Source organism: Lonchura striata, chromosome 6 (genome assembly GCF_050655825.1).
Source record: "Lonchura striata isolate lonStrDom1 chromosome 6, ASM5065582v1, whole genome shotgun sequence".
NCBI classification, from domain to species: Eukaryota; Metazoa; Chordata; class Aves; order Passeriformes; family Estrildidae; genus Lonchura; species Lonchura striata.
The window spans coordinates 21528300-21555672 of record NC_140708.1 but is presented as its reverse complement, the minus strand read 5'-3'; the positions used below and the strand labels follow the sequence as shown (position 1 = coordinate 21555672).

General features: G+C 43.5%; 1 protein-coding gene across 12 annotated transcripts in view; it reads left to right on the top strand.

The window, feature by feature from the left end:
• TLL2 (tolloid like 2) overlaps window positions 1-27373 on the top strand; it is an 84468-nt gene that overhangs the window by 43576 nt on the left and 13519 nt on the right. For 4 of the 12 annotated variants that reach the window (XM_085582420.1, XM_085582418.1, XM_085582422.1 and 1 more), the window contains 11 exons: window positions 2321-2392; window positions 4878-5048; window positions 5840-5957; window positions 6366-6544; window positions 6832-6937; window positions 11734-11858; window positions 15614-15729; window positions 17664-17766; window positions 20547-20663; window positions 24001-24179; window positions 25112-25307. In XM_085582420.1, coding sequence (XP_085438546.1) covers window positions 2321-2392; window positions 4878-5048; window positions 5840-5957; window positions 6366-6544; window positions 6832-6937; window positions 11734-11858; window positions 15614-15729; window positions 17664-17766; window positions 20547-20663; window positions 24001-24179; window positions 25112-25307 — 1482 coding nt within the window. Of the gene's footprint in view, window positions 1-2320; window positions 2422-4877; window positions 5049-5839; window positions 5958-6365; window positions 6545-6831; window positions 6938-11733; window positions 11859-15613; window positions 15730-17663; window positions 17767-20546; window positions 20664-24000; window positions 24180-25111; window positions 25308-27373 lie in introns of all 12 variants that reach the window. The other 8 variants (XM_085582421.1, XM_085582428.1, XM_085582427.1 and 5 more) reach the window with 5 other exon arrangements.

The following is a 27373-nucleotide window of genomic DNA, read 5'->3' as shown; positions in this document are numbered from 1 at the left end:
ATCTTCAACTGATTGTGGGAGAAGCAGATAAAACTCAGACTGAAGAAGGATGAGTGCTGGTTTAGCACAGCAGTGGGTGGAAAGCAGTGAGGATGAAAGTGATCCTAGGGGGCTTGTTAACTGCTGGTAATCCATTAAAGTCAATGTCATGTCTTCGTGGGATACCAAGCCTGCTTTGATTGGCTTTCCACAGAGCACAGTGTCAAACTGGAAATCTCCCTTCTCCTCTTCAGTGTTTCCAATGATAATGGGCTTCAGTACATGCATGGGCATTTCATGCTCTGGAGCAGTAACTGGAATATGTTCTGCTTTTGGATGTGACAGGGTAGTCTGACAGAGAGGTACCACTTCAGGAATGTGTTGAGGGGACAGCATGGCCTACACATTACCTGCAACCTATGTGCAGCTGCTTCCAGATACCAGGTGCATTTCTTGGCTTCCTTTTTTATTGTTAATGGCATACCAGTTCTTCTGGGATCCTACATTAGCCCTCTCTTGGAAAGAATCAGAAGAGGACTAGATGTCTGTCAAGTCACTTTAATTTTTAGAATATCTTTAGGTATCATGATGATAGGAAATGTCAAAAAAAACTCAAGTGAATCAGAAAAGAGTCTTCTAAAATTGTCATGTTTGATTCCAAACACCCTTGTGAGACACAAGGCTGTGGGTGCTCCCTGTCCATATGAGTGAGATTAGAGTTTGAAAATATCTGGTATATGTGCACCCCCATATCTGGTCGTTGTATAGTGCTCTCCCTTTTCATGGGCTGCTATAAGAAAAAATATGCAAAGATGTTGTAGATTTCATTAGTCACACTAGTTTATTCAAACCTCTTCTTTGCATAAGAAACCAAGGCCTGCACTGATCTCTGGGAAAGAATGTGCTCACAGCTTGGAAAAGCCGTGTGCTCCAATGGCACCGCGGCACAGCAGAGGTCAGCAGCTCGGGCACAGGAGAGGGGCCCGGCTCTAGGGTTTGGTGCCATCATTTGCAATTCAATCCCAAGCTCCCTCTTAGGAGAACAATTCACTAAATGCAGAGTTGTTCTTTTTCCCTAATTCACCATATAATTCACCTCCTAAGTTCAATTAAGAAGCAATCTGTTTGTGACTGGAAGCAAGCTGCATTTATTTAGAAATACAAAATTATCCTTTGCCTCAGCAAAGACTGCATGCCTTAATAATTCTAGTGATGAATGGCTAGTTGGGGTTTCCTTTAAATGGAATGAGATATTGTGTGAAGAATAGCATACTTTGCAGGGGTGGGGGTGGGAGAAGTCCTGGGGATGTAAAACTGAGAGGAGGAACTTTTGTTGAGCTTGGGCTTAAGGAAGTGAGGAGGACTGGGCATGAAAGAAAACAAAGGGAAATCTTAGGATGGGACATTGAAGCTGGAAAAGAGTGATAGAGTTCAGAGCAATCCATCTTGTTGAATCAGGCTTGTTCCTGTTCACACATCTAGTGGCTTTTGTCCAGCCAAGCTCTGTTAAACTACGGCACTTCCTTTGGGAGACAAACCCCTGATTTACTGTGTCTCTTGGACCAGGAAACTCTAACCTATAGCCAGCTGAAAGTCTGGGTATTCTATTTCCTTTTGAATTGTTTTGTAACTATCTTTCATCATAATTTTCCTGATATCAGGAAAATTCGTATCAGCTTTAGTAGTATAATGTTGGAGATTTGTTACCATCCTCAGTCCTTCTCCAAGTTGCCAGAGATATCCCTTTGGATAGCCCCGTTGGACGGGCTGGAGAAGGATTTGCTAGAAGCCAGCTCCAGAGCAGAGGAGAGTTTTCCAGCTGGCAAAGCAAGACTGCTTCAGTGACTGGAAGATGTCCAGCTGTCTTGAAAGTGAGACATCCCTCTTGGAAGTGTCCACACTGCATCCAGCAGTGCTGTATTACCAACAGTGTATTCTTTTCTGCATGTGGTGGTTTGCCATGCTCTATCTTGCCACCAACACTACAGAAACTTGCTCTTGCAATACCTCTACAGAGATCAGCTCATTCAGCTCCTGCTCTCATTAAATCTCCATGAAATTAGCCTTCCCTAGAAGAGACTTTCTTCTTATTTGGTATATGGAGAAACTTAGGCATGGTATGGTAATGAGTTGTAAGTGTCACTATAGGCTAGGAACAAATCCAGGAGAAGTGCCTAACTTTATCAAGGGTTTAGTCCCTGCACCCTGAACAGGGAAAGCAGACAGTTTCTGTGGCCAGCAGACCCCCAACTGGCATTACTGATAGCTGCTGCCCTTTCCACATCAGAGCTCTGCCAGCCAGCTCACCGGAGATGAGTCTCTGCTCTTTTTTCCTTTGCAGGAGGCCTGGGAGAAGAGGTGTCAAATGAAAATGCCACTTCAACCAACCACAGTGACAAAGCAGTTAAAAAGGGTAATGTGGTACCCCACCCAGACCTTTGGGTATCTTTTATTTACTTTTCTTACCCTCTGTAAAAACATGTTTTTGTACTGATTGTACGTGTGTGTGTGTGCCTCCATGCCTGGGAGATCAGCCCTGCCCAGGCATTTTTTGCTGTTGGTGAACTCTCTGAAGGGGTGCGTTTGTCTTGTATAATGTGATGGGTTGACCTTATCCAGAAGCCAACCACTCAGTCACTATTCCCCTCCTCCAGCAGGAGAGGTGAGAAAGCAGGAAAAGCAAGGGTGAGAAAACCCATTGTTTGAGATAAAGACAGTTTAATAAGTGAATGAAAGGGGAAAAAAATAACCAAAGTGATATAGAGGCAACAGCTCACCCCCACCTACAAGTAGCCCCTGTTAGAAGAATGTGTCAGGCCTCTCCAGACAGGAGAATTTAACAAATTTCAGTTCTTAAAGGCAGAAAACTACCTACTAAGGAGCAGTTAAGAGCTGTTGCAGGACTGGTGAGAATTTGCCCAAGAGTGTGTGTTGCTGGCAAGGAATGGAAGTGTTGTGGCACAGAAGCGTGGGCCCAGAGGTCCCTGTGCAGGGCTGCTGCTGCACCAGGCACAGGAGAGCCCAGGGCAGGCATCTCCTCTCTTGGGTTTGCTATCAGGAGCTGTCCATGTGCAAATCCACGGAGATTTCAAGCACGCCCAGGAGCAGTTTGTGAATAGAAGACAAGATGACTTCTATCTTGAGACCCTCTCTCTTTTTCTAGCTGTGGCCCTTTTAATGCAATGCCTGTGCTGGTACCTGCTACCACCAGTACCAGGTGTATGCAGGAGGGTGATTCTTCCTTTTTTGGGAGAACCCCCAACCTCAGAGCATCTGCTTTCCAGGATCCAGCAGCTGGCTTGGGAATGGGGCAGCTTCTGAAATGGCAGGAGGGTGCTTAGGAGTAAGGGGAACAAAAGGCAAATTCCCGGTTTTGTCCTGTGGCTCAGAGCAAGGTCTTCAGCAGGAAGGGCTTGACCTGGTGAAGCAGGAGGGAGGGTTTAAAGTTCATTCTTTTCATTCCCTTACACTGCCTGAATTTCCTTCCCATTGTATTGATCCCCTCAGCCTTGACAGTAGTGGTTTGCTTACTGGTGTTGCAGCTGGAGGGATGAATAGAGGAAGAGGCTCTCAGCAGCCCCCCTGGTCACTAGAGGAAGGTCTTAGCAGGACCTGTGCTTTTTAATAACCCAGCAGCCCATGTCTCTGACTTGGAGAGCAAAGCTGTGGCCAGACTTGCTGATTTACATACGAATTGCCATCCTCATGGGCTTCACAGCAGTGGCTGGTGAGCCACCATCAGTAGTGCTGCTCTTCAGGGTGACAAGGACATTCGCCTTGGTGTGACCCTTTAGGCCAGCACTCACTGAAGGCATAGCAAGCCCTGTACTCTGTTATTCCTGTGCCCTAGTCCAGCTGATGAGTTGGCTGTGCAATACAGGGAGCTTATCTAACAAGTGGTGTCTGCACACAGAGGTTTGCAAGGCTCACCCAGACTGTGGCTGCTTTGAGGGATTGAGTTGCCCATGGCGCTTCAATTAGCGAATGAACAACCAGGAAACTTTGAGTAAAGGACTTTTTGAGTAAAGGTGCCAGCACATTAAAAGTGCAACTCATGTAGGCATAACCAGTATCTGAGCAGAGCTGCAGCAGCACAAATGCAGGGCAAGGAACAGGGCCTGCCTAGAAGCCTGTATGAATCCTCTTGCACATTTCAAGGCCAGTGCTGAACACCACACAGCCAGGGCTCCTTTACCCTTTGTAACAAGAAATTAGATGTGTTCTGCTTTCCCTTTTGTATTTTTGCTCCTTTTCATTAAAATGAAGAGATTCGGCATGGATGGAGAGCTGAGCTTCTGGTTTTTCCCATCCTGAGCATCCCTCCTCCAGCAGAGACTGTCTGGTCTTTATAAATTTCCAAACCACTCAAGACCTGGCATGTGAAACCAAAGTAACACTTTTCAGCCTTGAGTACAGATTTCAATGTTAGGGGTCTGTCATGTTCTTCCAAGGCCAACTCAAATGAGTAGTTGTTGCTGTGAAGCTATTCCTAATAGAGCAAACCATTTTCTGCAGATGAGTGGATAGGTAGGGCAAGTTGAGCATATACAGTGACATCTAGGCTTGATTCCCACCTTCCCCTAAAGTGTGTCCCCATCTGCGAAGTTGTTGCAGAGAGGGAGTAGTTAGAGACAGGGAAGGATGTGCTTTTACATCCTAATGGGAGAGTAGCTTTGGCATGGTGCATACGGAGGCTCCAAAGCAAGAAGGGTCAGTTTTCTATAGATTAGCAGTCTTGACGTCCCAAAAAAAATCGCTGACAAATCTGGCTATGACTTCTGATTTGGTTTAATACCTTGCTTTTTCTTTTTATCTTTTTCTGAAGCTCCAGGGTATTGCCTGAGGGCTGCAGGTGGAACTAAAGAGGATTTAAACAGTGTTGCCACTCTGTCTTGCAGACGGCAGGCAGAACACAACGCTCGCAAGGCGCCCGAAGAGGGAGGAATACGAAGACGAGTCTGGGATGGATGCACGCTCCTCTCGCAGAGCACGCAGGGCAACCACGTCCAGGGCAGAGAGGATCTGGCCAGGGGGGGTCATCCCCTATGTGATCGGGGGAAATTTCACTGGTCAGTAGTGAAAACACTGCTTTGTTTGCCATGGGGCTTGTGTCTCAAACTGGCTAGGAAATCTCTGGAGCAGACTTCTCCCACAAAAGACTCAGGTCCTTGGGAATCTGTCTCCTGAGGTAGGGTGGGTGTGTCATTGCACAAGGAGCTGTGCACTGTGGAAGCCTGAAGCTGAGGTGTGCAGTGAGATGGTTCTTCTCTTGGAGTCCAGTCACTTGAGTGACTGAGTCACTTTTCTGTAGAGGCCAGCATCTGTGATCTGTGCTCATCCCGTTTTTCCAGAAGAGAATCCTCTCTGCTGTTGGAAGAGCAGGAGCAGAAGTACTCTGGATTCCTGACAATAGCTTTGCCTTAGTTTTGAGGAGCATATGTAACACTCATGAGATTCCTGGGTCTTGAAAGATGTATGTGGTCATTACTTCAAGTCATGACAGCAAATGTGGCACATCGCTTAGTAGCTGGTGTTCAGATCAGAACACCTGGCAGCTCTGCCAGAATGGCCTGTACCTAGAAAGGTGGCATGTTTTATATTTGCAAATATTGAGATATTTAATCTGTCAAGTTTTCTACCTGTTTAATTAAAGCAGTAAATTCATTAGGCACAAGGAAAGAAAAGATGACACAGGAAGGTAAGTAATGCTATAGCTGGAAGCCCCAGAGTCCAAGAGGTGTCTACAGGCATAAGATTGGCTGTTTGAAAGGTTGACTGTTCCCATGTCCAGGTTAAGTCTGTTAGAGATTTTCCTAAAAGCCAGGCTTTCACTGTTTGCTCCTCTTGATTTCTGTTCCAGGAACTCAAAGAGCTATCTTTAAGCAAGCAATGAGGCACTGGGAGAAGCACACTTGTGTGACCTTTGTGGAGAGAACTGATGAAGAGAGCTTCATTGTGTTCACGTACAGAACATGTGGGTAGGTGATGCACACATTCCCTGCAGCTCTCTATTGCAAACAGCACTTTCAGCAAAGCGTGGCTTTGTAAATCTAGCCCAGAACACACCAATGACTGACTTGGAGAATCTGTCATAGAGATGCAGCTGGTCACTTTCCGTGAGGACTGCTCGGACAGATTAGTATTTGCTCAGAAGGTGTTAAGCCTTTCTGGATTCTTTTTTCCGGGGATAACACTTAAGTGTACGTGTGTGTGTTTATAGATACACGTTTTTCTTTATGTTTGCTTTGTACTTACATGTGAGCAGATATAGTGTATGCAACTGCTGGCCTGTCCTGAACTCTGCCAGATGCCATGCTCTGTTCCTGTGTTTTAGAGTTCCTCAAGTCACTGATGTGCTGCATGTGTTTGTGGGTTTTCTTTTCCAGGTGTTGCTCCTACGTGGGTCGCCGAGGAGGGGGCCCTCAGGCTATATCCATTGGAAAGAACTGTGACAAGTTTGGGATTGTGGCTCATGAGCTGGGTCATGTGGTGGGTTTCTGGCATGAGCACACACGGCCTGACAGGGACCAGCATGTCACTATCATCAGAGAGAACATACAGCAAGGTAAAACCAGGCTGCAGGTTATTCCACCTGGCTTTTGGCTGGGTAGAAACCTTTCTTGCTACACTTGTGGAAAATGCAGGTGGTCTGAGGGTTGAGATGGAGAAGAAGAAATATTGCTGTCCTTGTCTAGAATAAGGGTCAAAATAGCTATAAGAATGGAAATTTTGGAATTGTTGAAACAGAGGAGCATATCCATTTCATTCTAGGCTCCCACAGGTAAAAGTTGTTTTGTTTTTTTTTTTTTTCGTCTAAGAGTGGTTTGTTTCTTTTCCTTTTTGTCATTACAGGTCAGGAGTACAACTTTTTAAAGATGGAAGCTGGGGAAGTGAACTCACTTGGAGAGACCTATGACTTTGACAGCATCATGCACTATGCTAGGAACACATTCTCCAGGTGATAATTCAAGGTTACATGTCCTTAGGACCATTTTTGGTAGTTGTGGTTGACTCTGTGGGTTATATAGAGCCTAGAAGGAGACCTCTGATCTATTGCTGCATTGTAAGGCTTGAAAAATGTTTGAAAAAGCAAGGGTGGCTGGTGGACTCCTGTTTACCCCTTTCCACTATATTTACTCAGTAATAATACTGGTAATCTCAGAGTTTCCAAAGCCTTGCTGACATTCTTTGCAGCCTTCCCAGGCAGCACGTGTGTGCATATCTGCCCATGTGCATGTTGGGTAATACTAGAGCAAGCTTTGAATCTCTTGGTTGTCCAGCTTATGCTTTGGAGTCACAATACATCCATCAGAGTCTGTAGTGGTTGTGCTGAGGGAGAGTTGAACTCTAGATCATGATCTTTAATTGCTTGGGTGGTTTTTTATCCATTTATGCATGAGTTTTCAATCATGGCCTCTGCAGCTGTGTGGTTCTGTGTGACTGGGTTTTTTCAGGGAGAAGTTATCAGTCCTGCCCCAGCTAAGTACCAGTTTCTGCATAGGCTGTTAGTCCTTGACTCCCATCCCACACCTCCAGATGAAGCCCATTTTCTGATCAGACTGCTCTACTGGAGAGAGAGGTGATATAAACCTGGTTATGTCCTGTATTTGGAATGAGAGTTACTGGATGACCAGATTCATTTTGCTACATTATTAGAAATTTTCCATAAATCCTACTGTTGCTCTTTCCCAAGAGCTTTCTGTTACTACAGACTGCAGGTAAGGGGGTTAGAAGGTACAGTAGAAGTATTCACACTCTTGGAAATTTTTTGTTGCAAAATTTAAAGATACTTTTGTAACTTTTAAAATTTTCTTACTTCCTAGTTCTATTGAAGGGCCAAGCCTGTTGTTTTGTGCTTTTCTTTTGACAACTTCACACCAACAGTGGAAAATTGTCAAACATGCTGAAATGCTGCTTGTTGTGGCAGGAGGAAGTGGTGTCTGGGCAAGGGTGTTTTGCAGACTTCGCAGATATCCAGAGCAAACAATTTTTCTTCTCTTGAAGCATCTGCTGGACCCTCCCAGCGTTTGCTAAACTATAAATGGTTAGAATTTTCTTGCACAAAAGCAGGATTAAGTTATTACCATCATTTATATTGTGGAGGCCTTTGAGTCTGTGTCTCTTGAAAACTAGGGTCCTTCAGAGCACTGCTGGGCCAAAATGGGATAAAAATGGCAAGAGTCCTACTAGATTTAAATTGGTGCTTGATAGGATTTGTAAGTCTGTTTTCTTTAAGCTCTTTGTCTCTGTGACCCACCCTTACCCCAGTTGCAGTCTTTGTGCAGTAATTGAACTGAGCACTAAGTGCCTCTGTAGGCTGATTGTGCTCTCACCACAAATAAGCAGTGCTGGAACAGGCTTTTACTTTGCCAAGATCTGTCTTGACATCTGCTCCCCTAAGGGACCAATGCATTGACCAGGCAGAGAGACTGGTGGGTGTATGCACCCAACCTTCCCACCTCACTGAGGTTTGCCAGTGCTGTCCAATTGCAACCCAAACTGCCAAAAGCACAGAGTCCATGAAGATGTTAAGTTCCAGCAAGTTTCATTAAGACCAGTGGCTAGGAAAGGGAGAGAGTTCCTGTTTGGGCCTGCATTGAGTGTATTAAAACAGAAAGTCTATGGAAGATGGTGTGAGCACCTGACCAGTGGAGATGGGATGTGTGAGTGAGCAGGGGAAGGACACAGAGCCATGTCTGTGACTTACTCTCTTGTAGCAATTCTTACCTGGCACTTAGTACAACCTTGTTTTTAACTTCAGTCAATATTGATGATAGTAAATCCTATGGTGCTGTAAATCCTAGGCCCTTTTTATTCTAAACTTTTTACCTAGGACAGAAGGGTACAGCTTTTCTGAGATTTTGAGTCCTAGCAGTGGAAATTGTTCCCAGTGATACTTTTGAGGGTTGGTGTAGAGTCACTCTTCCATTTCATAGCCAAATATGCCTATCATTTTTGTCTGTGGCTAATAGAAATAGGAGTATGGCACAAGTGACTGTAATGACATCAGGAACAAGATTTTACCACTGGAATTTCTGTTCTCATCTGTGTTGGAAATTTGCCTGTTTGCAGTGTGGCTCCAGGCTTTTATTTTCTGGTGCATTCCTTACAACATGGCAGCAATCTAAACTGAATGTTGCTGTATCATGAAATAATTTCTTCTACAGCTGTCAAGACCTATAAATGGTAACTTAACAAGAAGAAAGTTTAAACCTCCCAAAGCCCTAAGCAAGTAGCTGGTTACCTTAATTCAGTAAGTGGCTTGCTAGTAGATGTGACAGCACAGTCTGGAGTTACAAAACAAGACCTCTGCAAAGGTCATGTTCAAATTAGGATGTAGGTGCTTCTGTGCCCAGCAGGCACATCTTCTATTTGCAATGCACTGTCCTAATCCTGCACAAGACACATATAGCTCCTCGACAGGTTTTACTGCATGAAGAGTTGCTTTGTCTCTCTTCTGCACATGGAGATGTAAGGTAGCTGCCTGGGGCTGGGTCCTTAACCTGCCTTGAATATCTGCTTCCTTGAGTGTTGTTTAGGCACCTATATTTGTTACCCTATCTACTGGGACATGAATGTTTAGCATTTGTTGAGATCAGTTGGTAATTTCATAGCACTGGCCTGGCACTTTGCATGTTCAGGGTGTTGTGCAGATGTTAGTGACTTGTGTGAGTCTTTTGTCAGACTGTTGTTCTTAGCTGCTGGAAATGGTGGGGTGTTGTGCTTGGCTTACAACTGCATTGGGCAGTTAATGCATGTTCTGCCTGTGCCTGGACAGCAGGAGAATGGGGCATCCAGGATTCTTGTGTCCTTCTCCCACCTCTGAGAGCAGAGTTTAGATATTTTACTCAAGCAGGGTTCCTGTGTTAGACTTCCTGAGCTGCTCTGTTTAATGATGTCTGTTTGTTGTTTATTAACTTTTGAGTCAAAGTATTTGCACTTCTAGAGACACTCACCAAATGTGCAACTTTACACTTCAAGTGTTTTTAAGCAGATGAGGATGAGGCTTCTGGGACATGTGTGGTTTGGGCCAGACAGATTCTCCTGTTCTTGGTTCCTTTGATGGCAAAATGAGAGAAACTGTACTCACTTACTGCTCTGTAGCTGGGAGTCATGTTCAGCAATGCATGTGAAAGGAGAAAAAATTCAGTTGGACGAAAAAGCAAAACCAAAAATCTTGCTGCCTCAGCACAGTAGAACCTTCTAGAAGGAAATGTGTTTGGCAGGTAGCAAGGGTATTTTGAAGTTACGGGTTGTTTGCATTGTGTGAACAGTGCAGGGCTGTGAGTGCACAGTTGTGAGGACTGGAATGGGAAAAAGAATCGTGCAGGTGGTGGTTTTTCTATTAAACTCTGTCATTCTTCCCTGGTTGAGCCTGGAGATCTGCAGAAAGCATTTCAGAGGCCACAGAAGTATGTCCCTGCCAAATGCTGAGTTCTTCTATGAACTCCTGAGGAGGCTTGAAAATTTACTGTGAGCAAACTGACCTGTTTCTATGCTTGTGGTGTTTCTGGAATTGGAGGATTTATTTTCAATACATAAACTTAAATAAATTCAGCTCAAGGCATGCAGTTGGCATTTAGAATAACAAACTGAATTTATAAATTGAAATTTGAGGGTCTCACCTCAGATCTTGTAAGTATTGGTTTTGGTGCTGGTCAGGAATTTTTCTAAAATTGCCAACATCTCCCATACAATAGCTGATTGCAGTTTTCAAAACAGATTAAATTCCTTTCCCTCTCTTTCTTTCTTCAGTTTGAATATTTACAAAACCATTTCCACCCTTCCCTCCCCACCTCTGGTAGGCAGCACTAAAATTATTGTTTCTGCCTTCATTTCCTATTGGACTCTCTGGACAGTTATATCCTGTCCTTCAGAAAGAGCAGTCTGCCTCGCTGAGCTGATGCTGAAGGTTAAACTCTGTGTTAGCCTTGGCATCCCCAAGCCTGTCTGGCATTCAGGGCTGCAGTGACAGGTTTCTGTGCACTGGACAGCCTGACTGCAAGAGCTTGGATTTTGCCAACCTGGAGTTCAGGTTTCTGATTCCCTCCCTCCTTCCCTACAGTCCTAATGCTCCCTTGGGGTCTCTTCTTGTGTGCAAGCTCTTGCTTGGCTACATGGACTGCATTTTGATAGAAATAAGGCCTGAGCTTAAATCCTTCACTGGGCTGAGATCAGAAGTGCAGTAAAGAGCTCCTGAGTGTGAGGCACATGGAAGAAATAGTAGCAAGTAAAAAGAGGCAGAGACAAGTGGAGTTCCTAGTTTGGAAACTTATACAGAACAAAGGTAGAGCACATGATCTTCTCCTCTTGTCTGTGGCAGCCCCAGTCACTGCCAGCCCAACCCCATCTGCTACTGAGAAAACTCCCGTTCCCTCTGCTTCTTTGGCTTAAACGCCAGATCTGTGCTCCTGCTGAGCCAGATGTGCCATGAACTGTCTGCAGGAATATTTAATTGCCTTTTCTGATTTATGGCAAGGAATGTGCTACCTCAAACAGAGGCAGCAGCAATTTTGAGATATCCAAGAGGAATTTGGCTTGGCAGACTTGCTTGTGCATTTGGAAGCTGTCTGCTATATTGAGAAGGCTGTCTCGAGATAGTTAGCAGCTATTAGAAGCTGAACCACTATTGCTTGTTAGCATGGGATATATGGGCAGGGGGATGGGGTGTGGGAGGCCTGCCAGCTCTCCTTTCTGTTCATTGTGTCACTTTCCCTTCTTCACTGCTCCGTGTCTCTCTGCTCTTCCCTTTAGAGGCGTTTTCCTCGACACCATCCTTCCCCGCCGTGATGACAACGGGGTCCGGCCAACTATTGGTCAGCGCGTTCGCCTGAGCCAGGGAGACATTGCTCAGGCCAGGAAGCTGTACAAATGCCCAGGTAAATATGGCCTGGGGGTGAATCCTGCTCTATCATAGATGTGGTTTATGTGGCGTTCAAGAGCACCTTAATGGTCCCTTTGAGGAAAGAGACTTGGGAAACACAGGCTATCAAATGCTTGGGCTGGAGCTGTGGGGGAGAAGTGAACATGCCTAAGAAATGTCTCCTGTTAGTACTTGGTCAGTATTCTTGTTGGGTTCAGGGCTTCAGACTGGTGCAGTGTAGGCTTCATTCGTAGAAAATGAAACCGATGTGCAAGGTTGCAGGCAGAGTAGGGACTAGGAGTTAGCAAAATGGTGGAAAGATGTCTGGTAGACTGAGGCCCTGGAAGTGGTGGATAGCTGGTGTGCAAATCTGCTGTTTTTCTGTATCCAGCTACAGGTCAGAAATTGAGTCCATAAGGGTCTAGAATTAATTTTGAGGGCTTCAGGGTCTATATGTTTGAAGATTACTGCTTTTAGCTTATAATGGGTGGTATAACTTTTAGGTCTGTTAGTTCTGATTAATTTTTCTTTTCTTTTTCCCTCATCATTGCATTTTTCTTTTTACACTCATCATTATCTCTAAATTGATTCTGGTTGAATAAAATGTTGTTTTTGCAAAATTATCTCATGGATTAGTTTAGGGGTTAATTTGTTTTGCACCATGTTTTTTGATTGATTCAGACTTAATCCAACCAGGTTTTTCATTCCCATAGCAGGAAGAATCAATTACAGATTTAGATTTCTCAAGGCAAGCTGAAAAGCCACTTTGGCCTGAGGTACTAACTAAAAGCTACAAAGCAACTTTCTTTAAAATGAAGCTTCTTCTGTGAGTCTCAAGTTTTCCGTTTGTGAAGTAGAACTTTTCCTACCTTTTTTTTTCCCACAAAGCTTTACCAGAGGTTATTGCAGTTCAGAACATATTAGGCATATTAGGTAGCAAAATAATTAGAGATTTAAACCTACTAAACTTTTTTATTTCAAATATCTGTTGTTCTGCTTTGTGTTTTTTTTCTTTGCATCAGAATTTATATACAAGTTGCATCTTAGGAGAAGAGGTACAATATATTTAATGACATTAACATCTTCTACCATTTGAATCTGTAGCTTGAAGAGTTTTCCTCTGCAAAATACAAAGCAAAGGAGTTAAAACCAAAGGACTTAATCTGTGTGTTCTAGCAGGGTCCAAATGAGACTTTAGGATGAAGACAGTATGTTCAGCAGTCAAGCTGAGGATTTTAGGGTAAAATGCAGCAACATAATTCAGAAGTTGAGTGGCAGATGGCTTCCTTTTTACAAAGAGAGTCTCCATCTGAGAATACCTAATAATATCTCCAAAAAAAAGAGCATGGTGGAGGATGAGCTACAAGCACGCACTGGAATCAGCCCAAACAACTGCTGTGTCTGTTGTAAGAAATGGGGCTCTCCAGCCCATTAGACTGGAGCTCATGTGCCTGCTACAGTTGGGGCTTGCTTAGCTTGTCCATTCTAAAACCCTGCTGGTTTAAATTGCTCTTAATTCCTCAAAGCTTATACCTGCTGGGTTAAAGTTAGTGCCAAGCCAGGTGAAATCAAATGAAATTTGCTGAAGGAATTTCTGGAAGGCAAGATGCAGTCTGCTACGTAGTAGTTAATGCTAGATGTGCTATGGCTGCAAAGTTGAGGATTTGATGACTACAGTGACTACAAAAGCTTTAAAACAGCTCATCCTGCTGTCCTGTGCTGTGTTAAAGAAAAAAGGCTTCTGTAGCTGTGCTAATTGTGCAGGAATGGTTAAACAGTAAATTGAGAATGGTCCTGCATTATATAATTACCTCCAGCTCTCTGGGCATTCAGAAAGATACAGTGTACCAGTAACCAGCTGATGAGCTGTAAGTGCCTGTCACCCAACTGCTTCATTTACAAATGAGTTCTGAAGCATTCACCTTACTGCTTTGCTTTTCATCTCTGGTCCTTTCTACCTGCTCAGTTTCTTGGATCCCAGGAGTATTGAACAGTTGCTTTATTGGACCTCTTGGCTTTTCCCTACTGCAGTCATATTGCTTTTTAGGGTGCTCTGCAAGAGGTTGTGGTCTCCCCACAAAGATGCACTGCTCACAGTCATGCTTCTCCTGCACTGCCAGCAGTCACTTTCCTCCATGCTGCAAGCCCAGCTTGTCACAGTGTCTGGGGAGTTTCCTCTGCTGGGGTCAGAGAGTTAGATAGGTCTCCTTTCATATTTCAGCAAAGTGGTCTTTCCAAGTAACACAATAGTACCTGTTCCACAATTACAGAGTCTTGCCAGTCTCTGTCTCATTGCACTCTGGGAGAGCTAAGTCTGGAAAACCTGCACTGTGGTTCAGGCAAGGGCAATAATCTCATATCACTATGCTCATGTGCATGTTTCCTGGGATTTTGACCTTCCTTTATAATTCCATGTTCATTTAAATATATATGTTTTAGCAGAGAAAAAGAACATTTATTTATCCTGGTGAGTTATGAATTGGAATTCCCTATTTATTTAAAAAATATTAAAAAACTCCTTCCTGTGTCCCCACATTTCTTCATTTAGTCTGATCTGTCAAGCTGTGGATCAAACTTCCTTAGGGAAATTAAGAAATTCCAGATTAGGTGACTCCTTCTCCCCTGCTTGAACATACTACATTTTTTCAATGGAACCAGTCTCTTTTCACCTCCAACTGCACACCCGCCCAGCTAAATGTAATCATGGCTGCAAAATTACCCTGTGACAGCATCAAGCAGAGGAGCAACCCCTGGCATTTCCATGAGAAAGGGAAAGCTTTGTTGGATCTTCCAAAGCACTGCTGCTTAATCAGGATTTTTGGGGGCTGCTTACAGGTCCAGGGGAGCTTTGTAATATCACTTGGTTATGAAACTGGAAAAACAACTGGGAAGCAGGCAAGCCAAGGTCCTTACTCCTTGCAATTGGCATTTGGATGAGTCTAGTGGGCACTGTGAAGGAAATGGGAGCCTTGATATTTGTGGTCTTCCCACCCCCAGCCAGTGAGGTGCTCTGCAGATGTGGATGGTCTCTCCTTGTTGCAGCTCAGCCATCCTGTCTCAGAGAGCAGAGCTACAGTAGTCACAGCTTTTCCAGATGTTGGAAGCTGCAGTTCCCTAAAGGATCATATGCATGTGCATATTCTTTGCTTCCCAAAAGTCGCTCTGGGATCTACATTTCATCAACTGCAGCAGGCCACAAAACAGGAAGTTGAAGAGCAATGGACTGCTGTGCTCACATTTTGTCCTGTGCAGTGTAGTGGTCGGGAAGGTGCTGGGCAGCTGAAACATGAGGGTGATGGGACTGGCCCTGCTTTTGTTAGGATGTTTTTAGCCCAAAAAAGACAATGTGCAATGGTAACTAAGGAGAACTTAATTGAACAGCTTGTAATGAAGTGAAAACAGATTTGCTGGCAGCAGTATGGGGTTGTGAGGTGAGGTGGGGTTAATACTTTGCATTTGATTAGTGAATTACTGAAACCTGAAAGTGCTGGCATGTGGAAGGATGATGAAGGAAGAAGGGTTTTTCTTTAGTATCTGTTTCATTTGTGTCTTTGCACGGATCATCTTCTATCTCAGAAATTCTGACAAATTTCACATCACCCCTTTGGCAAGGCTTTGGGTGGTCAGTGACCTTTGGCCACTACCATGAATGAGCTCTGCTGAGGTACAGCCACCAACCTGCACACAGCAGCCATGAGCAGTCAGTTTGGTAGACCCTGATGTCTTTCAGAGTCACTCCTTTTTGATAGGTTTTTTCCCCCTCTCCTACAGCTTGTGGAGAGACCTTGCAAGATTCAACAGGTAATTTCTCAGCCCCTGGCTTTCCAAATGGCTACCCCTCCTATTCCCACTGTGTCTGGAGGATCTCGGTGACCCCAGGGGAGAAGGTAGGTGCCACAGCATCACAAGATATACTCTGCACTTCCCTCATGTGAGGTTTTGCCTGTGATGACAGTTTTAGAACCTGCCAGATCTCTGCATGCCTGGCGTGCAGGAATGGAGCCTGGAAAGTCTCCTGAGCACCACTCAGGAGAGAGATGGAGTCAGGAATACATGAGTTTGAGGAGAGAAGTGGTGATGCTGGAGCAGAGCCCCTCACATATCTGGGCTGTGTGTTGATGTCTGATCCTCCCTCTCAGTTTGAGACTAAACCCTGCATGGACATTTCCTGCCACCTGTCAGCTTTGGCAAGCACACATTCCAAAGCCACTCAGATGAGTTAAATAAAACATGCTGCAATCTGGGGTCCTGAAGGAAGCTGAGGAGCTGTGAGTGACATCCGTGGCCTGCCCCTGTCACGCAGGCATAATGTCCCTGTCAGGGAACTCCCACTTCCCGCCTTGGAACGCCAAGCCCCGCTGCACATCAATCACCCACCCTGTCCACTTTCCTCCCAGCTCCTTTTGTTTTATTGATCTTCCTGTAGAAATGAAATCTTTCCTTAATCCAGCACCACCAGCCCTTCAGGCCTGTCACGCCATACCAGGCTGCAAGAATGAGCAGCCCACTCCTTGGCAGAGTGACTTTGCTGAGGATCACCCTCCAGACACGCTTAAGACTCAGACTCGGACAAAGAAGCGCAGAGCTCGTTTGTTTTGCAGCAGCTGCCTGGCTCCGGGACCTGTTTCTGTCACCTGCAAGCCCAGTCCCATGCCATGCTGAGCTCCTGCCACCAGCTGCAGGGAGAGCATCGCTGGGGCAAGAGGGCCAAGAGCCGTCCAGGTTTGCCAACTGTAGCACTGAGAGTTTCGTGGTGTCAGTCTTACTATAAACTCTCCCTTTGCTTCTCAGCCTCTTCAGAGCTGTGTCGGGAAGGACCCAGCATCTAATTAATTCTGAACCACTAATGTTAAACAAGGAAATAAAGACTTGATTTCAGATTAAATTCTTCAATTTACCTGTTTAATCCAATGCAGTGGTTGGTGCAAATTGTTGCCCTGAGGTGTTAGTTCAGAAGAGATATTGGGCTTACAGCATTCAACTGCATAGAAACAGGTGAATCTTTTGCTGTCTATAGTCAGAATACTGCAAAAAGATGAAAGAAGTGAGTGACATCATTACAGAATGTACTCTGCACACCCAACCAGTATTTTGGGGGAGAACATCCATTTTAACATAAAGACATTTCTGTGACTATGTTCAGGTTACAGATCTAAAGGAATTATATGGGTCAAATCTCGCCAGAAAAAAAATACAAGTACACACCAATGGTGGCCTCCATATGTGACCTCCCAGACCAAGGCCAGTGATCCATCTTAGTGAGGAAGGAGACCAAAATAATGACATTTTAATGCCAAGCTCTGTTGGGTAAAGCCACTGAATGCAATTGCATCACAGTGAGTCTGATGGTCAGAATGTGGAACCTAATTAGCAAAATTAGATTTTTTTTTACAAGTATTATTTATATTCAGATATAGACCCCAAACGTGTGGTTTGTGACAATGTCTTTCTCTGTGATTGTCACATTACTCAAAACCAAAGGGTTTAATTTTAAAAATCCAAATTGGGCTTTTTTTTAAAGTAACATTTTAGTAACTGAGAAGTATTGAATTTTAATTACAGAATTGATAGTTAAGGTGTCTCTGCTGTCATATGCTGTCATATACTGTCAAGGTGTTTTAATGGTTTCATTAAAACACCTTGAGAAGCCTTTCTTTTTTGAGAAAAGGTGGTGTACAAATCCTACAAATGGCCCAACTGTCTTTGCCTACATACTCACTTAGGCAGCACTGTAGTGAAAATTAAATGTGAAGCAATCTGTAGAGTCTTCTCTTTAAAGTAACTCCCTCCCCAAAGAGAAATGTGCACTCTCTCCTTTCAGATTATGTTAAATTTCACATCGATGGACTTATTTAAAAGTCGCCTTTGCTGGTATGATTATGTGGAGGTGCGTGATGGCTACTGGAGGAAGGCTCCGTTATTGGGTGAGTAGCTATTTCATTTTAATTGCATTTTGTGTATCCTTCTTGATGCTTTGGAGAGTGGATGGGGAAAACAAGCAGAAACAAACTTTCCTTTACTTGGAAGGATCTTAGGTCCTGCCAGTGCACTGGCCATCCCTTAGTGTCTCCATCCAGAGATGTCAGTGTGCTGTATTCACTCCCAATGATCCTTCCTCCAAGACCTGTGGTCACAAAGGCTTCATTCCTTCCTTTTCCAGCTTGATAAATGAGGCAGGGAGGGAAGTGAGCCAGGGTCCTGGCTGGGACTAAAAATGTGTTCTCTGGAGTTTTGTTATTGCTCTTTCCAGGGAAGAACTGTCAGGCAGTCAGAATGAAGCAGCTGCACAGCTCCTGACCCAAGCTCCTGCCATTATTTCTCATGAATTTGCACAGGATTCTGTACTTTGAGCCTCTGTATTCCTAGCAGGGAACTTGCTAGCCCATGCTATGTCAAGTTGTGCAAGGACTCCACTCTGCTTCTGCTCCCAGAGATTTCTAGAAGTGCAGCTTCTCTGTGTCCTCCCTGTTCTCTGCCTCCTGCTATCATAGCTGCAAGTCTTCTGTCACCCTGAATGGTTCAAGAGTCCCACCTACTTTGCCACTGCTTCTGATTCTGACCTCATCCCCTAAACTTGGTGTCCCAAACATGTAAAACATGGCACTGAAAACAGCCCCTTCTGCCTAAAAGGAAAGAAGCAATCAGGTTGGCTGTCATCCCCAGCTGTGTTAGAGGTGCTGCAGCACAGGACTGGGCTAGTGGGCATTGGGTCAGAGGGTTTAGGGAGGCTTGGGTGCTCTCCTTGGCCCCACTGGACATCCTAGCCCTGGTTCCAGGTGAGGTGCTGAGGCTGAAGCCATACTGCTTCCAAGGTTTCAGTAGGCATACTTTTCAGGGCAGTTGGCAGCTGGTTTTACTGTTTACTGCCTATTTTGGGGTTGGCAGCATATACTATACTGCTGTTCTCTGCTGCATATGTGTCAGGTAACATTGCTCCAGCAGCTGCAACTTAGGTCCTTGTTATTTTTTTTTTTTTCTACTGAGTAATTTAAAGGTACTTCAGAAGCCAAGCACCTCCCTGTCCCCCTAGTGCAGGTGGACTTGGGAGTGTTTCCATCTGGAAGGAGATGCTGCATGAGTGGCCATGGTTCCCGCATGGGGCTGAGCCCATGAAATTAGGTCAGAAGAGGCAGACAGACGGCAATTCAGCAGGGGGTGAGGAGGGGGATTAGTGTGAATTGTGAAAGCACGGGCTTCTTGTGGAGAGAAAAAATACATGTGTGCTGCATATTTTCCCAGGGAAGTGTGTGAAAACCCAGCCTTTAAATGGTGTATAACTTTTTATGAATGGACCCTTTATCGCACTCTGAGGAGCTTGCTCATTCTCGTTCCTCATCTGTGTTTCCTCTTCTTGACACCCTTGTTAAACTCCAACTCTAAATCCAGGAGGAAGTTGCTCAGTGACCCTAGAGGAAGAAGCTTTGCAGTGCTGATCCTGTTTTTAGCATCCCCTTTGAGAGTGGAGATGGGGGATGCTATTGATATGCTGCAGGGCTGTCACACTGCCCCAGCAGCACTGGGCAGGTTAGGGGCACAACAGTAGCTGACTGAAGCTGGGTCCAAGATAATATTTGGATGGGTGACTCTGCAAGAAGAAAAAGCTGGTAGTGAAACTGTCATTCCCAGCCAATTAATGTGAAATACAATGGTGTCTTGAAGGTAAGGCATTAACCAGGTTTTTACCCAGTGGAAGTTGTTCAAAAGATGCCTTTGCCTGGTGTTGGAAGGCCAGGGTCCTTATCACTGCTGTCCTCAATAAATTCAACCTGAAGAACTGCTCTTCGCCTCTGTCAGATTGTGACTGGGATTCAGTTGGATAGGGTGCCAAGACCATGTTGAATTCAGTGTATAGCCCTGCTGGTGTCAGCTGAAGTAAAAAGCCATGTTTGCTTCGTGCAAGCTCCTGACTCAAGTGCAGGTCCCTGCCTATCAGTGCATACCTGGTGCTTGCTCTATTTCTGTGAGGAGCTTCTGGCCTTAATAGAGGAGCAATAAATTGGGGTTGTTGAGGTTGTCCAGCTGCAAATGCCATCTGCAGCTGTTCTGTTTCAGGATTCATTCCTACTGGCAAAATCTGGGAATTTACCAGTGCTAGTACATGCCAGAGAGCTCAAAGCTAGAGGCAGTCATGGAGCAAAATAGCTCCTGGTCTCTTTGTCTTGAAAGAAATTAAACTATTGCAGAAGCTTAACTGGGATTTGCTGAACAGAGAATGAGAAGTGATTTTTTTTTCTCATCAGCATGGCCATGTCCTGCTCTTGGTTTGACTTGGAGTATTTGCTCCTGGGTACAAAGTGCTGAAGGAGTTTTCAAGGTTTAGCAGGTAGAAAGGACATTCCCTAATGCCACATCTCTAGAAGGACAGGGGGATGCTCCCCACCATGGTAGCTCATTTGCTCAATGACATGATCAAGACAAGAGCCCTTTTGAATTTACAAGGGTAATAGAGACTTCATCCATAACTGGATTCTGCTCCCTGCTGAAGAGAACTTAATTCACTTAATTATGTAAAAGAATACGAATTAATGAAGGAGGAGACACAGAAACTTATTCAAAAACACAACTGATGGGAGTGAAAGGGTGTTTAAACAAGCACACTCCTTTACCAAAGACTCTTTGCTTCTCAGAGTCACAGGTGCCCGTTATGCTGTGCTGTCCCTCAGGAGATTGTAGAGATCTTTATTGTCACTTTCCTGCCTTCTAGGTAGATTTTGTGGTGACAAGATTCCTGACCCAGTAATCTCCACGGACAGCAGGCTGTGGATCGAGTTCCGGAGCAGCAGTAACATCCTGGGCAAAGGCTTCTTTGTGGTCTATGAAGGTACAACCCTTAGCCAGAAGTCTGCAGTGTACAGAGCAGATGGAGCAGGATGCAGGGGTTTTATGGGATCAGCAGAAGTTCAGCTGCACTGGGGTTAGATACAGCTATGCCCTTGTTTTTGTGGGGATTGGCAGATTTTGTGGCTTGCTTCAGTAGACAAGGCATGGATTTTCCAACTAGTTTATCACATTTTGGGGGGCACAGCAAGATGGAAACACAAAGCAATAGCTTCCATACTTAGGCCAGGTTTTGTTTGGTCTAACCAGCCCCTGCAAGCAACCATGTGTAGAGCAAGAGTTTCTTTCAGTGTTTTAACAGGCAAAGTTCTGTTTGGGATCATACATTTTATATCATTTAATACAGATTATCTTGGAGTGTTTTTGTTTGGTTGGTTGGGTTTTTTTTTTTTTTCAAATTCAAATATTAGTCTTTCTTTTCTCCTTTGTATGTTTTACTTACAGAAATTTGGAAATTAGCATGTCAGATTTTCTAGAGGTCAGGTATTTTAGAAACTTGCATAGCAGTGAGATGATGAGACCACTTCAGAGGAGTAACAATACTGCCACAGTTATTAAAAATCAGTAACTTCCCTTTTCCATATATGCCTGGTGTTTTTTTGTAGTAATGATTCTAAAATGTATTAAAAGCCCCCATTGTTTTCTGGGCAGCAGGCATTTTTCTTAGAAATACCAGTGTTGTCAACAGTATTGAGGTTGACTGTATTGATACTGACATTGCGAAATCTTCTTTCTTCAGCAACAGGAACAAGCATAGTGCTGGAAACCCAGTGCCCAAGTGTCCCATAAACTCATGAATAATGATACTAACAGAGGGAAGTGAAGCAAACATGGGACTGTTGGGGAAGTGCAAATAAAGCATATGAGGATTTCACAGCAGTTTGGGGCTAACAAATCTGTTTCACAGGAGAAATATCTGGTTTCTGCAGGAATTGTTGCCCCAGAGACAGAAGTAGCTTGGCTGATGTTGGGTTTTTTTAAACATCTTTCCTGAAAAGCAGCTGTTGCCTGGACCACGTGGTTTGTGACACCCCCTTTATGGTAGTTTGTTGGAATTAGAAGTGGCCAAATTAGCATGTATGGCATCATCCTTCATATTGCTAAATAGTATTGGGGAAAAAAAATTCTACATTGGCTGCATTCCAAAGTCACTTTGTAAAGTGACTTTGTTTTCCCTTGACAAATTCCCAATTTCCTGTTGATTAATAAATGGCCCCTAAAGATTCAGTAAATATGAGCTTTCTTCACTTGATTTTTGAAAAGAGCAACTGAAGGTAGAATGTGCATCTAGGAGTCAAACAAACTCCAAGTTCATATTTTCCTGCCTCTTCAAGAGTGGCTTTTTATATAACCCTTTCCTACAAGAAATTTCCCATTGTAAGACTGTGAAATCCATGTCTGTGCCTGAGAGCAAGCACAGAGTAAGACTGGTGTAAGCCAGCTTGTACTGCAGACACAGTGATGGCTCATTGCATATTCTTACCTCTTACAGCATGTAGAGAGTTTATCTATATGTCTCTCCATAATTTATTTGCTAAAATAGGAGATTTTCCAAACATCTTCTTTAATCCCTATTTCCCTCTTAAGCAAGTTCTGATAATGTCTGGTATCTTTTGTCCTTTGGAAAGTGGTTTGCTCAGGTGTTTTCTGACTTCTGTGCTTAGGCAATAATGATAGTTTTTATTTCCAGGAGGAATTGCATATAAGTGTTTAATTTTCTATCGATTTTTGTCAAAAATATTTCTCTGTTGCCATTAGTTGCTCTTTTTCTTTTGAACTCCTCCCTCAAATTTAGCACTGCTGCTCTGTCTTCTGCTTTAGTGACAGTGCACATGAATGCTCATGCCTCTGAGCTTTTCTGGAAACTGTGGGTGAGGATTGATTTTTTGTTTTGGATTCCTCCAGGTCTTGGCCCTAAAGTTTTCAGAAGATGGGAGGAAAGTGGCAGAAGCATGCAGCCATGTGACAGTAGAATTACTTGATCCTAAATGACAGTTTATGTAGTGAAAGTGTCCTCTTAATTCAGTCATTCTGTTCCCTTTCTTTCATGAGATTTCAGATGGGAAGATGGTGGTGGTTTTGCCCTCCAGCACTGCTGTGGATGTGCCATCATTATCATCTTCTCAGGCTCTGTCCGTAAATGTCCTTTCCATTTTGCAGTAAGGCTCTTCCAAGTATAGTTGACGCTCAGCTGTATGTCAGTGTCAGCTTCTGTAGTGGATAGAGAAAATATTATTTGTTAGCAGTCAGTTTCATGGCTCTTAGGAAAAAAAGTTCTCTGCTCTTGAAGGCCTCTTTCTGTTGGGTGGGGAAGAGAGTTCTTTAAAGGGTCCTTCAGAGGTTTTCTCAAGCACCACTGGTAGCTCTGAATATGTGAACTCAAATTGCAATCTAAATTGTGCTCTGCAGGTGAATTTTTGGGTGTAACTTTTTGGTGCTTTAGCACTGATTCTGTAGGAAAGAGGTTAGCTGCACTAATGAAGCAGTACTTTTAACATTAGCAGCTTACAATGCGAGACCAAGACAGCGTTACCCAGTGCAAGCAATCTGCAGGACACTGCCTGCAGACCAGTAGCAGGATTGCTAATGCAGTGCCTTGTGGGGAGAAGCCAAGGGCGAGGATGGTTGATATCTGACAGGTGTCATTGCTGTAGGATCTCTCTTGTACTTTCTGCTGGTGCTCCTTGTTTCCTTGACTTTAGGTACAGCCAAAACATTCATGTGTTTTGTAAATGTGTGTGTGGTGCATCATGGGTGTCACAGGTTATAGCCTGTGATCTTACTTTCTCTTTTTATATACTTAGCTGCTGTTGTCTTCAAGATCTTTACTGGTTTTGTATTAAACTAGATTTCCATTAAATTTTCTATTTTGGTATTTAAAATTACTCTTATATTTGGCACTAAAACTTAATTTTTCATGCACAGCAGTCAGCCTGATGGTCTGATGGTGAACCGTTCAAGTTGTGCTTGTTAATATTGCCATCGTGTGGCTGGATTAGATTTGCAACTTCTCCTCTCCCCCACAGTCTCACCCCCAGCTTTTCTTGGTTCTTAGTGCTGGTAGCAGGTTTCAAGCAGATATGAAGGTGAGCAGGAGTATGAATAACACAAATTTATAAATATCTCTGTCCCAGTGAGCTCACCTTCTCACACATTAGGACAGCAAGATAGGAGACACTTATGAGACAAAATATTAGATTTGTAAAAATGTAAAAATGTCTATGTCTTGTGTGTTGCCTTTGTATAGCAAGCAATACTGAAACAGATTTGAATGAGAAAGGTGCATATGGAGTGGGCTTTACCTAGAGAGAAACTTGCAGTCTCGTGGGTTTGCTGTTTCTTTTTTTATGAAGCTATTTGCGGTGGAGAAATACACAAAGATGCTGGCCAGATCCAATCTCCCAATTACCCAGATGACTACAGACCTTCCAAAGAGTGTATCTGGAAGATCACAGTTTCTGAGGGTTTTCACATAGGAATCACATTCCAAGCCTTTGAGGTGAGAAATGTCATTGCATATTATATTACAGATATTATTTTGCCTCTACAAACCCTTTAAAATGAGGAGGAAAGTAATAATAATAACAATAATAGTAAGAATAAAAAATGCTTTTGAATACTTTAGAGTACTATTTACTTTACCAGATGTTTGCTCAGAAATTTTGATTTTTGAATTTTCAAATATGCTGAGATTTCAAAAACTGTTACTCTAGAGTGAAGGAATTAGAAGGGACTCAAAATGTTGATGATGTTAGATAGGGACTCATGAGTCCTAAAATTTTCACTCTGGTCAAATGGAAGTAAATGATCACAATCCAGGCAAAAAACTCTTGGTGTCACTGGGACTTGTCAGATTGCAGGATGTGACTCCCTAAAGAAACATAGTGTTCCCAGATGGCAGACAGACTTTGAAGAGGTCACAAAAAGTTTAGTTTTGCTCATTATAGGATGTCTTACACTTTTAGCTACATGCCAGTTATCAGTCTCTGCTGATGTTAAGCCACAGACAGGAGTGGGCAGGACCTTGGTTGGTGCATAAATCTCATCTATCCCACAGGCTCCTGTGCCTGTGTATGCTCACCATGCGTGTCCTGTAAAGCGCTGACACCGCAACCTCCCCCTGGCTGTTCCTTGAACCTTTTTGTTTGGAGCTGTTTTGCACTGTTCTTACAGCTTCTCTTGCAAGAGCAGTTTGTAGATAGCCAGGGACTGGGTCTCACTGCAGGATAGCCACAAAGCAGTGGCAAAGCTGAGATGTGCCTAGGCTCAAATGCAATTTGAACTGCAGAAGAGCTCGCTGGCAGCCACAGCAAGGACTTAGTTGTAGCCAGTTGTCCAGGGAGCTGGTTTGTGGCCAAAATCTCACTGTGTAACCAGCCTGGCTGGAGGAGCTCATACTAGAGGTACAGACACACGTTTTTCCTGTTGCAGATTGAGTGGCACGATGCGTGCTCTTACGACTACCTGGAGATCCGAGATGGCCTCACTGAACAGAGCCCACTCATCGGCCACTTCTGTGGCTATGAGAAGCCAGAAGACATCAAGTCCAGTTCAAACAAAGTATGGATGAAGTTTGCATCTGATGCAACCATCAATAAAGCAGGCTTTGCAGCAAATTTCTTTAAAGGTATGTGATCTAATACCTCTCACAGTCAAAGCTGGGGACAATTCATCCCTTGAGCTACTGCCATCCACCAATCAATTAATTCTATCTATCAAGTCACACATTATAATTCTATCTACTTGTACTTACAATTTTTTTTAACAATTTGTTTGCAAATATTGAATTTATGTACAAATTGCTCTGAGACTGTAGAGGGGTTTGATGCTGAGGCAAAAACACCTCCTCCCTGATTAGGACAAAAATCAACTCTGCTGTGCTGGTGTCAGCATAAATGTTGCACAGCTGGATGGAATGTTACCTCCATTTAGCCACACCAGAGGACACTGACATTTTCAAAGAAGTACTAATACTGCACAAGGTGTGTTAAAAACAGCTCTCTGCTTAAGTTCTAGTCCAAAAGAAACCTTAGGAGAGAAGGTCAATCTAAATGCAAGTAGAGTCCCAGTAAGAGAATACTGAGACCTTTAGGAGACAAATGTGTTCCTAAACTGAGATTCTCTTCAGGAAGATGTGAGGCTATGATTTAAACTTTTTTTTTCTTTTTTTTAAGAGCTGTACCCTAGAAATAATCCTTTACCAGCATGCTGGTGACTTGATAGAGGCAAAAACAAAATATCTAACTGCTTGGGAAAATACCTATGGAGCTGCTGGGTGTCAGGCAGTCATGTTTATCTTAAGTTCAGTGGCACTTGTACAGACATAATAGTTGCAATGCCAATATTTGGATTGCATAAGTCTCTTATTTATTTCTACCTTAACTTTGTCTCATATTAAGAGTGTGATGGTCCATTTAGATTTCTCAAATTTTCAGGAGAATGTACTCTGTGGATTAAACTTTATTTCATGAACTTAAGACTTAAAACAAACAAACATGTCAGGGCTCAATCCCCTTGGCTCAGACTAGTCTATCCTATGAATTCACATATTCACCATTCAAGGCATAAGGTGTCATAATTTATAACCCATGATTCTTAAACCATGCACTTAAGTAGAAAAAAAAAATAAAAGGTAAATAAAATTTAATTCACAGGTTATATTCACCTGGAAATTTGAGAGGTCTTAATGGACTGTGACAAAGGGTGATTGCAAGATCACTGGCAAATACTGTCACATTTGATCTCATTCCCTGGACAGGTCTCACAGTACCTAGACTTTAAATTTCTCAGGTTCCATAAAGGCACAGAGAATACTTCTTCCTAAAGATATTTTGGCTCTTTCAGGAGTGAGCAGTGCAGGCTGACTGTGGCAGAGATGTCTTTCAAGATTAGCACTACATGGAGGCACAGCAAGTCATTCTCTAAAATCTGAGTTTCACCTACAAGTTTGTAGGGGAAGAAAGTTATACACCTAAACCTGAAGTGCTTTCTCTGTGATACAGATATTCAGAAATAAATTTGTTTCTTTTTTTTATTTAGTTTAAAAATGGGTAAACTTGAACACTAGTGCTATTGGAGACATGGGTATTTTCTGTGGAGTTTTTGGTGGCGGACTACATCTTTCAGTGTCTGCTTGGATTTCTTGTATTTGAACCAAAAATCATGTAGCTTGTGGATGGTTAGAGCATTTTTAAGTCCATGCCAGTAAATTCAGCTGAGGAGCAAAGTGGTTTTGCTTGAAGTAGTCATAGCTGCACAATTTCTAGCCAGCTTACATTTTTGGCAGAGCTGATGTCTGTGTGCAAAAAGCTGTGTAGACACATGTGCAGGCTACATGTGGAGTTTCAAGCTGGAATCTGAAGACTGCAGTCTCTACCTCCATATCCAGGGGATTGTGAGACACTCCAAGAGCAAAGGGAGCAAATTAGATGGCTCTGCAGGCTTCAGACTGCTTCTCACAGCTGATTGAGCAATGGGTAAGCTTTGCCTTAATCAATAAGGAAAGGAATAGAGTTTCAATTAAATGTCTTACAACACTGAAAGAAAATAACTCAGCCTAAAAAATCAGAGTTAAGGATGGAATTGAATGCTATGCTTTGTAAGACCACACAATGGTAATATCTAAGTTTTCAGAGAAAATAAACCTGCAATCAGAGGGTAAGCCATTGGTCCACACCCAAGAGGCATTGCCAG